Genomic DNA, 14,566 nt, shown 5'->3' with positions numbered 1-14,566 from the left:
ACACACACACACACACACACACACACACACACACACACACAGAAGCACACACCTGTAATTTCAGCTACCACGGAGGCTGAGGCAAGAGGATCAAAAGTTTGAGGTCAGCTTGGTCAACTGAACAAGGTCTTGTCCCAAAATAAAAAATACAAAGGGCTGGAGATGGTAGAGCATCCCTGAGTTCAACCTGTAGGACTGTAAAAAAGAAAGAAAAGAAATCCAGAGGAGGGTCCATAGAGCCGAGATTCAGATCTTGCAGAAGGGTAAGGTGCTTGCGGAGGGGGCAAGGTGCAGGTTTTTGGATTTGGTGACTTATATCACATGGGACTGTGCAACTTCAATCCACTTACCTTCTGTACCCATACAACTTTTCAGAGGTCCAGCTCTGTATCAAGCCCAGCCTGTGTGCAGGCTGACCTGCCCCCTAGGCCTAATAACCTGGCAGATCCAGGGGTCTGGAAAGTGCCGGTGGCTGACAGGATGCTGTATGGAGCCATGGGAGGTACCATTAGGTGATGTGTGGGAGAAAATCTTCTGTGGTGACTGTTCTTCTGGAGAAACTACTCCAGGCTCCTTACAGGTCTGCTAAAGACCCACCACCTATGCCCATGAGAGACCATGTGGCCCTAGCTCCCATCAGGACCTGGGCGCGTCATTTCTGCATCAGTCAGGTCCTCCCAGGAGACATGCCATACAAGTGTCTAAATGAAGAGGAGAATTTTGTTCTAGATATAAAATTGTTGACTAGGTAAGTGTGAGAGGGTACAAGGAGAATTCCAAGACAGAAGGTCTGACTCCTTCTTATTAATAAAGGTCCAGTGGTAAATCTTTTTTGCCTTTCAGGCCATTCTGACCTAACCACTCAGTCCTTCTATTGTATGGAAAACAGTCAATATATAAACAAGCAGGCAAGCTATGTTCCAATAAAATTTTATTTGAAAAAGCAGGCAAAGCCGGGCATGGTGGCACACCCTTGCAATCCCAGTATTTGGGAGGCTGAGATAGGAGGATCGCAGTTGGAGGACAGTCGCAGCTACTTAGTGAGGACCTTTGCAACTCAGTGAGACTTTGTTTCAAAGTAAAGAATAAAAAATAGGACTGGGGGTGAAGCTCAGAGGTAGAATGCCCCTGGGTTCCATCCCCAGAACTAAAAAAAAAAAAAAAAAAAAAAAAAAAAAAAAAAAAAAGCAAGCAGGCAGGTCCATGGATTGCCCACTCTTGCTCTTAGGTGTCATACAGGAAGTGGCCATGTCCCCAGTTCTAACAAAAAAAAAAAAAGAAAGAAAGAAAGAAAGAAAGAAAGAAAGAAAGAAAGAAAGAAAGAAAACTAACTGGAAGAGAGCTGAAACTCAGATTGGGAAGAGGGGTGCTTGCTGCTGGTACTGGTCCCTGACTGGGTCTGGGTGAGGCCAGCTCTACAGGCATCCTCAGGGAGGCTGAGACTGGCCTCACTCGCTGACTCAGGGAGGAGCCATGGCCAGGGGTGGTGGGAGCAAGGCTGGAGGGAGAGCAGGTGGACAGGGAGGAGCGCGCTCTCCCTCCGGCAGCCTTGCGCCTCCCTCTAGCGCCGCCTTCTGGCACAGCCTGGCAGAGTGGCTGAAAAGCAGGAAGGTAGCCTCTAAGTACAGGCTGAGTTTGGAGCCAAGGGACAATCACAAAAGCTTTGACTGGCTTTTTGGACACTTAGATACCACCCTTGTCATTTTTTTGGATTCTTTCTGAGTTCATTCCAGAGATTAAGCCGCCGTCAAGGTCTCAGTGGGGTAAATAAAGCTGGGAAATGAGGGTGAGGAGGAGGTGGGAGGGGTTCCAAAAGCTTTGGCAGTTGCCTAGAAGGAACCTGCAGAGTTTTAAGGATCCTTCTGTCCTACCTTCAGAGCAAAACCCAAACCTGACCGCCTCTTTCCACCCCTAATGCTGCCTCCCATAACTGCCCCGGCATCTCGCCCCAAGTATCGTCCCGAGATCCCACCCCGAGTATCGTCAGCGGCTCCCTAGTCCCTGCATCCACTCCGACGTCTGTGTCCAGATCACGCCCGCTCTGCTCACACCCCGGGCATGCCGCCTCTGTTGCTGGGGCAGGCCCAGCCCCCACCACAGCTTGCAGGTCCTGCTGCACAGCAGTTCCCACTCCTCCTGCCCTGCTGCAGCCTCGCTGAGCACTGCAAGCTGCTTCTCGCTCAGAGACTACCTGCTGTCCCTCAGCCTGGGACTTTCCCACAGGCAGGCCTTCTCCTGCCTCGCTCCTGTAGTTTCGTGTTTGAACTCAAATAAGACCTTCCCCAGCAGAAAATATAATCAAAGAGGCCTCTTTCTCCAGCCTCTTCCCCTGCTTTGTTTTTCCTTGTATTGCTTGTCACTATCTGACCTGGTGCTTTAGAGTCAGCTGTATTCCCAAAGCTAGTATTATGCTTGGCCAATAGGGGGCGCTCGGCAAAGCTTTGTTGAGTAGGTAAGTGAATGAACACACTAATGGAAAGGGCAGAGTGGCTGCAGTGCGGGAGATAGAGGGCCTGATGTCGGGGGAGGAGCAGGCAAAGTTGTAGGGACAAGATGGGGTGGAGGAGCCTCATGGGAGGGCAACACGGTCAGGGGCACATGGGGCCCCGTGGGGATTCTGGACAAGGAGCGTCATTACAGCATGCAGGCCAGAGAGTGGTGCGGCCAGATTGTAACTTATTTGGATCCCTCAGGCTGCCAGCTGAGTGGCCTGGGAAGTGGAGTTGAGTTTCCAGTTAGAGTTGGGGGCCTGGGCAGGCTTCTGCCTGCGACAGCACCAGGAAAGACAGGATCCGAAGTGGTTCCAGGGAGAGGCCAGAGGTGCTGTTGTCGCATGTTTCTCATGGGCTCAGGGTCTTGTGCATCCCTTCGGTCAGTGGTCATTTTCTGGATTCCCTGGGAGCCAGGGAGGGGCACACCTAGATCTGACCTCCAGTGAGCCCAGCCCTAGAGGGCCTCGGGCAACAGATGGAAAAGTCCCCTTAGAAGAGGAGTGATTCCGAATCCCAAGGCAATCAGGTCAAGGTCCCTACCCTCTCTGTGCCTCAGTATCTTTGCGTGTAGAATGGCAGGAAGGGTGTTCCCCCTGCATCTCACACCAAGTGAGGGAAAACCCTGGACCAGTGGCCACATGGAGCTTGTATGTGTGTGGGAACCGCTGACCCACCCAAGGTTCCACTGCTGCCCCAGGGAGGAAGGGGTCTCTGTGTCTGAGAGTTCTAGGAGGCCCAGGACATAGCAGAGACGATCTGAGTCTTCAGCAGAGGAGGGTAAAACACGAGGCACACCAGACCCTGCTCTAAGAGGGCTCCTGAACAGCACTGGAGACAGGCCGCACGTCCAGCTGGCCCTGAAGGCCCATGGCTTAGCGGCAGAGGCAGAGAAGCAGGTAGCTATCTTCCAGATTGAGCTGAGTGCTGAGATCAGTGTCCAGGATGTGTATGTGTGTGGGGGGTCCCTGAAAGGCATCCAGCGGAGGATGTGTGGGATCCAGCTCTGTGGGGCTGAGGGCTGACCTCAGGCAAAGGGAGTGGCTGGCTCAATGGTGGGGCGGCCAGAAGGAAGCTGGCACAAGAGAGGGGTGGCAAGTGGCCCAGGAATGTGGTGGGGCATCCTTGGCAGACACAGAAGCCATTCATAGAGACTGGATTTGGCCAGAACTAAGCAGTGTTTGTTGAGGACCTACTCCATGTAGGCTGAGGTGCCCACTGAACCAGATAGGCCAGGCGCTTATGAAATAGTTGGGAAGACGACCTGTTAGGAAGCAAACAAGCACTTAGAAGGAATACTTCTGAGTGATGGGTGACATGAGAAAGAGGACCCTGGGGTGGACGTGAGGGGGTCTTGAGGCACTCTGGGAGGCCTGAAAGGGTGAGACCTGAGCCAAGCCCCCAGGGGTGAGGAGTAGCAGGGAGGAGCAAGGGCAAAGGCCTGAGGTGGGGAATGCACCTGCTGTGCTGAAGAGCAGAGTGGGGAGGGGTGGGAGGGAAGTGGGTCTCAGATAATCAGGGCCTTTACGCCACCAAGAGTTTGTCCTAGGTGTATCGGGAGCTATGCTTGGTTTCAAAGAGGGGACCATCCCTTTGGCGTATATGTGGGAGATGGACTGGGGGCTAGTGGGTGGCGGTGGGGGCCTCAGTGAGGAGCAGATGTGGTTGTCTGGTGCTGTGGGCTTGGGAGCTGTAGGTGGGAAGAAGTGGGCAGATCTAGGAGTGTTTCCAGAGCAGAGCCCTTCCCTCACTACTGGAAAGACAGGGAGCAGGCCCGGCCATGGTGCCTGGCCTAGGCAAGGCCTCAGGATTGATCAGGAGGCTGGTGAGTTATCAAGGATGGACAGAAAGAAGTGGGAACCTTTCAGGCTTTCTGAGGAAGAGTGGGGTTCTGAGCACCTGGCCTGAGGATAGCCGGGAGATTCCCTTAACCCATTTGAAAGGACACTTCTTCCTTCTCTCCCATCTGGGGACTTAGGCCATCATGAAGGGCCTCGCAGGGACCCACCTTCCATGGGGACCCCAAAATAGTAGGATTCCTATACCAGCTGTGATTGCTCCATAACGATTCACTTCTTAGTCATAAATGTGGCACACAGAGAGACCAGTACTCCTCACTCTTAATTCCAGGACCTTCTACAGGCGTCTTCAGAGTGTACCTGGAGTTGGGGCCCAGGCCATATACTCTCTGGGCTCTGTCTTGGGGCCAAGGTGTCTCTCTCTGTGCCTAGATCATGTTGGGCTGCTGCCACCTGTCCCTTGCCCTGCATTGGTGTCTAACTTCAGCTCCAGCCGAGCTTCACATCTATGCCCATGCTCCCTGGCATTGAGGGCCAACCTTCATGTCTATGCCCATGCTCCCTGTACCACCTCTGTCTGCCCTGTGGTTATCTCTCAGGCCTGTGTCATCTCTCACTGACATGGCTTGGGTTTGGGACCCATGCCATCTATTCCTGACTGTCAGCTTTGGGACCTCTGTCACCCAGGATTGTACTTTGGTGCCTTGCCATCTCCTGACCTGTGTCCCAGGCAAGCTAGGGTTACTCTCCCCTGGCTGTGGCTATACTCTTACCTGCATTCTCACTTTTGGGACCTGTGTCCTCTCTTCCTTCTGCACGTTCACTCTGGACCTGTATTCCTCTTTTTTGTTTCTGGTACTAAGGCTTGCATCTAGGAGCACCCTACCTCCAAGCTATACCCCCAGCCCTACTTTTTATTCTTTTTTTTTTTTTTTTTTGGTGGTACTGTGGTTCCTGGAAACCCTTCTACCTCCGGGCTACATTCCCAGACCTATTTTTATATTTTTATTTGGAAACAGGGTCTCTTAAGCCAGCGAGGCTGACTTTGAACCTGCGTGATCCTCCTGTCTCCGCCTCCCAAGCATGGGGATTACAAGCATGTACCACCACGCCTGGCCCTTATTCTTTATTTTGAAACAGGGTCTCGCTAAGTTGCAGAGGGCCTCACTAAGTAGCTGAGGCTGTCTGCAAACTGCAATCATCCTGTCTCAGCCTCCCAAGTACTGGGATTAAAAATATGTGCCACTGCACCGGCTTATTCTTTATTTTGAAACAGAGTCTTGCTAAGTTGCTGAAGGTCTTGTGGAGGTTAGCCTTAAACCTGTGATCCTCCTGTTTCTGCCTTCCAAGCGGCAGGATTACAGGTGTGTGCTGCCATGCCTGGCTCTGTATTCCCTCCTGTGCTCTCAGTCTCAGCCTCTTGCGGACCTTGGCTCGCAAGAGGCTTAAGCGCCAGGGGGAGCTCTCTTCTTCATTTTACACTTAGGGGCCCCCTCCATCCCTTACCCTTTGCTGGGGCCCAGGAGAGGTCCAGCACATGGAGTCAGGGTGCCTGGAAGAGGGCATACTGGGAGGCTTGTCCCCACCCCAGGACCAGGGAAGCCATAGAGGATGTGGTACCCAGCCCCCTCTTTATAGATAAGCAAACTGAGGCCCAGAGATGTGCATGAAGGCTTCTGCCTGAGACCACATGGCAACCGGGGGCACAGCAGGGCTCCCCAGTCCTTGTGCTCGGCCCGCCTGCTCCATCCTGAGCGTGTGAGTGTGAGTGCCACGGGTGTGAGGGTGTGTGCTGGGCCCTTAGGAAATGGCCCTGTGTGGTCCTGCTTTGTGGCCTGCGATTGCGTGAACAGCAGGTGTGCTGCCCCCGCCTGAGTCTCAACACATGTGAGAGTGCTAGTGTAGAAGTGACTGTACATGCTCACGTGTGCAGTGTGTACACGTCTGTGTGTGACTGCAGGGTCTTCCCAGCCTGGTGTCCAGCCCTTGGAAAAAGGCCAACTAGTGTCCTCTTAAGGCAGGATAAGATGGCTCTTTTGAATGAGCCAGTATGTTCTGAAAGGGATTCTGGGTACACCAGCCAGGCCCCAGTGTCCTTAACATGTCCCGACCATCACCACTTCAGACCTGGACCCCAGCACCGCTCCCTACTCAGGACTGTGTGCAGCCTCCCCTCTGATCGTCTCATGGGACTGGGCACCCATCCTATGTGTCTGGGGCACCATCTGGGCTGCTGGTGTCTCCTGGGGCAGGAGAATTGTGGTTCCCAGCTGCACCTTTGCCTCTCAGCAGTTTCCCCATCTATAAAATGGGCCTGGGAGTAGTCCAGGAAGCTGCAGAAAGGAGTGTATGAGGTAATCTGTTTGAAGTGCTGTCGCACCCAGAGCCTGGCACATAGCAAGTACTTAATCAAGCCACCTGTTGCTAGTGGTTACTACTGGCCAGGTGTCTCAATGTCAGTGTCAGACTGCCTGCAGGGCGAGTGGTGGTTCTGTAGTGGCAAGGCCCAAATCATGAACTCGACAGGGGAAGGGACAGGAGAGTGGTTGAGATGGGGTAGCTGGGCAGGACAGCAGGAGGAGACACCGCCCATAGACTGCAAGGGCCCAAGTCGGCCCGAGGTGGACTCCTGGCCCCTTCTGATCCTTTCCTCTCTTCTTTGGCCCTTTCTCACTGGCACCTGCGTTTCTCTCTAACTGCCCACCTATGTCTTCCCCTCCTCTCCCTCTGCCCTGCAGAAGGCAGATCTGGCTGTGGCTGCATTCACCATCACAGCCGAGCGGGAAAAGGTCATCGACTTCTCCAAACCCTTCATGACCCTGGGGATCAGCATCCTCTACCGAGTGCACATGGTACGCTTCTCCTGGGGGTTAGGGGCAGGGGCCACACGTGGGAGCCAGACGCCACTGGACCTCAGATGGGCCGGTCGGGTTCCTGGGTCCCTGGCGGAGGCAGGGGCTGAGCATATACAAGTTCCGGGTCTCAATCCCTATCCCCGCAGGGCCGCAAGCCTGGCTACTTCTCCTTCCTGGACCCCTTCTCCCCTGCTGTGTGGCTCTTCATGCTCCTTGCCTACTTGGCTGTCAGCTGTGTCCTGTTCCTGGCTGCCAGGTGAGTCCACTGTCTGCCGTCGGGAAGCAGGCACAAGCCAGGCCTCTGTGTCTCACCTGCATGTCGCCTCCTCTGCTGGAACCATCTACTTTGGGGCCTCCAGCTTCCTTCTCCCTCCTCCCTTCCTTTCTTGCCCTGCCTCTGGCTTTCTTTCCCCTCGTGACTCTGACTTCTGCTCTGTGGGTTTTTATCTATGCCTGTCTCCCTCCTCTTGGCTCCATCTCGCTCCTCTTTTGCGTCTACTGTCTTCTCTACTTCCTTGTGTTGTCGTATGTTGGTGTCTGTGCCTCTCGTGTATGTGTGTGTGTGTGTGTGTGTGTGTGTGTGTGTGTGTGTGTGTGTGATCCTACTTCTCCTCTGTGTATGTGTCTCTGTCTAGCTCTCGTGTGTGTGTGTGTGTGTGTGTGTGTGTGTGTGTCTCATCCTACTTCTCCTCTGTGTATGTATCTCTGTCTAGCTCTTTTCCATCTCTCCTCTTCTAATAGTGGCTCCATCTCCCTCCCTCCTTTTCTTTCTTCCCCCTGTGCCTCGTATCCACCCAACTCTGTCTCTCCACAGGCTGAGTCCCTATGAGTGGTACAACCCACACCCGTGCCTGCGGGCGCGCCCCCACATCCTGGAGAACCAATACACGCTGGGCAACAGCCTCTGGTTCCCCGTGGGGGGCTTCATGCAGCAGGGCTCGGAGATCATGCCCCGGGCGCTGTCTACGCGCTGTGTCAGCGGAGTCTGGTGAGACACTATCTGCCTCTCTGGGGCTGGGGAGGGGCCCTCTGAGTTGCAGGTTAGGGAGCTGCTGTAGTCTCCTGGGCGATTCCTGGTTCTCCACTTCCAGCTGAGTGACTGGGACAGGTTCAGAAAGCTGAGCCCCACACCACCACCCACTGGCTCTGTGACCTTATATAGGCACGTCCCCTCTCTAGCCTCAACCTCCTCATCTGAAAAATAAGGATATAAAAAAGTCCATGTCTCAGGACTGTACAGATTCAGTGACGCTGCCATGGAAAAGTGCCCTCTGCACTGGACATCCTTGTTTTGATACACAAGGGATTTGGGCCACAATAGGAGGGGTACTGTGTTGTCACAGATATCACCCTGGTTGTCACCAAGACTGAGAGTCCTTGAAGCACCCCAGTATCCTAGACAGAACTTATTTTTGCCCTGCGACAAGGCCCAGGAAGCACGACATTGGAGTAATTACCCACAACTCATGGTGTCCAGCCACAATTTTTTTTTTTTTTTTTTTGGTGGTACTGGGGTTCCTGGAAGCCCTTCTACCTCTGGGCTACACTCCCAGACCTATTTTTACATTTTCATTTTGGAAACAGGGTCTCCTAAGCCAGCACACGCGGCTGGCTTCGAACCTGCGCGATCCTCCTGTCTTTGCCTCCCAAGCGCGGGGATTACAAGCGTGCGCCACCACGCCCGGCTCAGCCACAGTTTTAAAAATAGAATTAAGCCATGTCCTAGTACTTGGGAGGCTGAGACAGAAGAATTGCAGGTTTGAGGCCAGCTTCAGCTACTTAGTGAGGTCCTGTTTCAAAATAAAAAATAATAGGGCTTGGGATGTAGCTCAGAGGTAGAATGTCCCTGGGTTCAATCCCCAGTACCACCAAAAAAAAAAAAAAAAAAAAAAAAGAAGGAATATATGCCAACACTTAAATCTGGGCAGATTCGCTCACAAATCCAAGAGCATGGCACTGGCATCCAACCAGCACTAGGCCCAGCTCCATTTCCATCACCCTCCAGATTGGCTGCAGTTTCCACAACTTCTCTTGCCTCCTCCACTGGAGGACCACAGGAAGTCAAGGAGAAAGCTTAGGACAGGAAATATTCTCTCCATTTTATGGATTAGAAGATTGAGATCCAGCCAGGTGTGGTGGCGCACGCTTATAATCCCTGCGCTTGGGAGGCGGAGACAGGAGGATCACGCAGGTTCGAAGCCAGCCTCGCTGGCTTAAGAGACCCTGTTTCCAAATAAAAAAATATAAAAATACGTCTGGGAGTATAGCCCGAAGGTAGAAAAGCTTCCAGCAACCCCAGTACCACTAAATAAATAAATAAGTAAATAAGTAAATAAATAAATAAATAAATAAAAATAAAGACTAAAAAATAGGGCAGGGGGTGTCGCTCGGATGTAGGATGTCCCTGGGTTAAATCCCCAGTACTGCAAAAAAAAAAAAAAAAAAAAAGACTGAAATCCATCCAGACTCAGTGGCACCCACCTGTAATACCAGCAACTCAGGAAACCAAGGCAGAAAAATCACAGGTTCAAGGCCAGCCTGGGCAATTTAACGTGACCCTGTCTCAAAAAAAAAAAAAAAAAAAAGGGTTGGGGGTGTAACTCAGTAATAGAGTGCCCCTGGGTTCAACCCCCAGTACTGCAAAGAAAGACCCAGAGAGAAATGACTTGCTAAGAGCATGCATTCAGTTAGAGTCAGGGCTAGGCCATAACTAGGCCCCTTCGCTGTACCAGCCTTTGGAACTGTTTTGGCCCAGCTGGGCCAAAGCCCTTGGTAGCCTCTCAAGAGATCTGCCTTCTGGAGCGCTTCTTCCTTGCCTCCTCACCATCACAGCTGATGCATTCACAGCCACTCCACAGCCACTCCACCGGCGCCCAGTGGAGGCATCAGCCCCACCTCTGCCCTCCAGAGGCAGAGGAGCTAACAGTAAGCAAGCAAACAGATAAACACAGGATTTCATAGTTTATTTAATGAATATGTCCCCAAAATATTGTTTAATATGAGATTTGTTCAATTTCAACACTAACCTTACTAGGTGGCAGGTTTTCTCTCCCCCAGCTGAGTAGAACTAACTGTCATATGGCAGTCATTTGCAATCCACTTGGTCCGCTGGCTTTGAAACTTTCAAGTTTTTTTTTTAAGTTTTTATTGTTAATCACTATGGAGTAGTTAATTGAGCCCATAAAAGTATTAAATGAGGGGTACTATAAAGAGATGGGAAGCCGGGCATGATGGTGCACATCTGTAATCCCAACGCTTGGGAGGCTGAGAGAGGAGGATCCCACAGATTCAAAGCCAGCCTCAGCTACTGAGTGAGGCTCTCAGCAACTTAGTGAGACCCTGTTTCTAAATAAAGTATAAAATAGGTCTGGGAGTGTAGCCCGGAGGTAGAAAAGCCCCTGGGTTCCACCCTCAGTACCACAAAAAAATAAAAAAATAAAAAAGTGAGAGATGGAAAAACTTACAAAGAAGCTGCAGTGAATCAGACTTGGTGGCCCACGCTTATAATCCCAGTACTTGGGAGGCTGAGACAGGAGGATCACAGGTTCGTGGCCAGCCTCAGCTACTTCATGAGGCCCTATGTAACTTAGTGTAACCCTGTTTCAAAATAAATTAAAAACAGGGATGGGAGTGTAGCTTGGAGGTAGAATGCCCCTGGGTTCAATCACAAAACCACACACACACACACAAAAAAAAAAAAAAAAAAAGGAGAAGCAGGAGGAGGAGGAAGAGGAGGGAGAAGAAACTACTGTGGATGCAAGTTCATACTTTAGCCATCCCAAGACCTGGGCTAGAGGCCTGGTTACAGTCTGTGATTTAATGACATCTCAATTTGTTCATGTAGATTATTACTACATAGTACCACAGTGAGCTTGAACCCGGGGGCATCCTACATCCAAGCTCCACCCCCAACCTGATTGTATTTTTTATATTGAAGCAGGGTCTCACTAAGCTGCTGAGACCCTCATTAAGTAGCTGAGGCTGGCCATGAACCTACAATCCTCCTGTCTCAGTCTCCCAAGCAGTAGGAATATAAGCATGCACCACTACTCCTGGCTCTTAACAATTTTTAAAATGTTTTTCAATTTGCATTGTTTCAGGTGATACCCCTCTATTTGTTTTCTATGGCTGCTGCCAAAACAAAAACAATCCCACAATTATAGTGGTTTATTTATTTATTTTTTTTATTGTTGCATTGTAATCATATATCACATTGGAATACAAGACTTGAGAGGATATACAAGCACACATCATCCAATTAGCCCTCATCCAGCCCCTATCCCATTCCCTCCCCCTTCCTGGATCTCATGCTTGTTTGGTGATTAACTTTGATACATTTGTTTATGTACCTCCTGCTTTTTAAAGAGGCTCCATCCTCCCCTATTCCCTACCCTCTGATTGATCACCTTAGTTGCTTCACTATAGGGCCCTTTCTATAGCTCGACCTCTTCCTGTTGCCCGTTTCCTCCTAGTTATTGCTGATTAGGGGAAGCATCTGATTTTTATTTTCTGTGATATTTCTCTGTGCATGCTGCATTGCAAGTACCGATCCCACTCTTTTTTTTTTTTTTGGTGGTACTGGGGTTCCTGGAAGCCCTTCTACCTCTGGGCTACACTCCCAGACCTATTTTCTGTATTTTTGAAACAGGGTCTCTTAAACCAGCGCGGCTGGCCTCGATCCTCCTGCCTCTGCCTCCCAAGTGCAGGAATTACAAGCGTGCGCCACCACGCCCGGCCCGATCCCACTCTTGACAGCCCCAGTAGTGGCCTGGCTACCCGGTGGACTGATCCAGACCTCGCTGGCTCAAGCAGCGGCCTTGCCTCATGGGAGGCTCCGATTCTGGTCTCGCTGGCCCTGACACCGGCCTAACCCCTCAGCAGGCTCCGATCCCGGCCTCAGAGGCCCCAGCACCAGCCTTGCCTCACGGCAGGCTCTGATGACGGCCTCGCTGGCCCCGGCATCGGCCTAACCCCTCGGCAGGCTCCGATCCCGGCCTCGGAAGCCCCAGCACCGGCCTAGCCTCACGGCAGGCTCCAATACCGGCCTCGCTGGCCCCAGCACCGGCCTAACCCCTCAGCAGGCTCCGATCCCGGCCTCAGAGGCCCCAGCACCAGCCTTGCCTCATGGCAGGCTCCGATGACGGCCTCGCTGGCCCCGGCATCAGCCTAACCCCTCGGCAGGCTCTGATCCCGGCCTTGGAGGCCCCAGCACCGGCCTAGCCTCATGGCAGGTTCCGATCCCGGCCTTGCTGGCCCCAGCACCGGCCTAACCCCTCAGCAGGCTCCAATCCCAGCCTCAGAGGCCCCAGCACCAGCCTTGCCTCATGGCAGGCTCTGATGACGGCCTCACTGGCCTCAGCACCGGCCTAACCCTTCGGCAGGCTCCGATCCCGGCCTTGGAGGCCCCAGCACTGGCTTTGCCTCACGGCAGGCTCCGATGATGGCCTCGCTAGCCCCAGCACCAGTCTAACCCCTTGGCAGGCTCCCATCTGGCCTCGGAGGCCTCAGTAGCGGCCTTGCCTCACGGAAGGCTCTGATGCCGGCTGCTGGCCCCGGCACCGGCCTAACCCCTCAGCAGGCTCCAATCCCGGCCTTGAGGGCCCCAGCACCGGCCTTGCTTCATGGCAGGCTCCGATGCCGGCCATTGGCCCCGGCACCAGCCTAACCCAATTATAGCGGTTTAAAACAATACACATTGCCGGGCATGGTGGCACACGCTTGTAATCCCCGTGCTTGGGAGGCTGAGACAGGAGGATCCCGCAGGTTCGAAGCCAGCCTCAGCTACTTAGTGAGGCTCTCAGCAACTTAGACCCTGTTTCCAAATAAAATATAAAATGGGTCTGGGAGTATAGCCTGGAAGTAGAAAGCCTCTGGGTTCCACCCCCAGTACCACCATAAATAAATAAATAAATAAATAAATAAATAAATAAAATAAAACAACATACATATATTATTTTACAGTTCTAGAGATAAAAAAATTCAAAATAGTTATCACAGGGCTAAAATCAAGTTGTTGGCAGGACTGCCTCCTTCTGGAGGCTCCATAGAAGCCCCCCACCCCTCTCTTTTTTTTCTTTTTGGCCTTTTTCAGCTTTTAGAAGCCACTTGATTTTTTGGCTCATGGCCCCCTCCTCCATTCCTTCATCTTCAAAAATAGCAGAATAGCATCTGTGTCTGTCTGTCTCTCTCTCTCTATCTCACTTTCTTCTTCCACTTATAAGCACTCTTGTGTTTCACTAGATCTGCCTGGACAGTTGAGGACCATCTTAAGATTCTTAACTCACTAGACATGGTGGTATAACACCTGTAGTCCCAGTAGTTGGGAGGCTGAGACAAGAGGACCACAGGTTCAAGGCTAGCCTCAGCAACTTAGTGAGACCTTGTTTCAAAATAAAAAGGGCTGGGAAGTAGCTTGGAGGTAGAATGCCCCTGGGTGCAATTCCCAGTTCCTGGCCCTCCCCCACAAATGACCCTTAGCTTAATCATACCTGCAATGTCCCTTTAACCATGTAAGGGGATATGTCCTCTAGGAATTAGCATGTAGACATTTTTGATGGTGGCAGTGGAAGACAGCTACCACACGCCTAAGTGAAATGTGCTAATACGTGTGTGTGTGTGTGTGTGTGTGTGTGTATGTGTGTGTTGTACTGGGGATTGAACATTGAACTCAGGGACATTTGACCTCTGAGCTACATTCCCAGCCCTCTTTTTTATATTTATTTATTTATATTTATTTATTTTGGTGGTACTGGGGATGGAACCCTTCTACCTCCGGGCTACACTCCCAGACCCATTGTATATTTTTATTTGGAAACATGGTCTCTTAAACCAGCGAGGCTGGCTTCAAACCTCTGTGATCCTCCTGTCTCCGCCTCCCAAGTGTGGTGATTACAAGCGTGCGCCACCACACCCGGCCCAATTTTTTATTTTTTTATATTTATTTATTTATTTTTATTTTTTATTTTTTGCGGTACTGGTGATGGAACTCAGGGACATTCTACCTCCAAGCTACACCCTCAGCCCTATTTTTTTATTCTTTATTTTGAAACAGGGTCTCACTGAATTTCAAAGGGCCTCACTAAGTAGCTGAGGGTGGCTGTGAACCCGGATCCTCCTGTCTCAGCCTCCCAAATGCTGGGATTACAAGCGTGTGCCACCACACTCAGCTATTTATTTATTTATTTATTTATTTATTTATTTATTTATTTATTTATTTAATGGGTCTGAGGATGGAACCCAGGATCATTCGACCTCCAAGCTACACCCCGTGCCCTATTTTTATTTTTTATTTTGAAATAGGGTCTCATTAAGTTGCGGAGGGCCGCACTGAGTAGTTGAGGCTGTCCATGAACCATAATCCTCCTGTCTCAGCCTCCCAAATGCTGGGATTACAAGAGTGTGTATCACACCTGGCTCTATTTTT

The 14,566-nt window shown here is 51.4% G+C and overlaps 1 protein-coding gene across 1 annotated transcript in view; it reads left to right on the top strand.

Annotated features, from left to right (window-relative positions):
- Positions 1-14,566, top strand: part of GRIK5 (glutamate ionotropic receptor kainate type subunit 5) — a gene marked incomplete at both ends in the record, with an annotated part of 71,834 nt that overhangs the window by 38,140 nt on the left and 19,128 nt on the right. The window contains 3 exons of the mRNA XM_080703090.1: positions 7,027-7,140; positions 7,290-7,399; positions 7,958-8,131. Coding sequence (XP_080559216.1) covers positions 7,027-7,140; positions 7,290-7,399; positions 7,958-8,131 — 398 coding nt within the window. The remainder of the gene's footprint in view (positions 1-7,026; positions 7,141-7,289; positions 7,400-7,957; positions 8,132-14,566) is intronic.

Source organism: Muscardinus avellanarius (genome assembly GCF_963383645.1).
Source record: "Muscardinus avellanarius genome assembly, chromosome: 10".
NCBI classification, from domain to species: domain Eukaryota; kingdom Metazoa; phylum Chordata; class Mammalia; order Rodentia; family Gliridae; genus Muscardinus; species Muscardinus avellanarius.
This window is presented reverse-complemented; position numbering and strand designations above follow the sequence as displayed.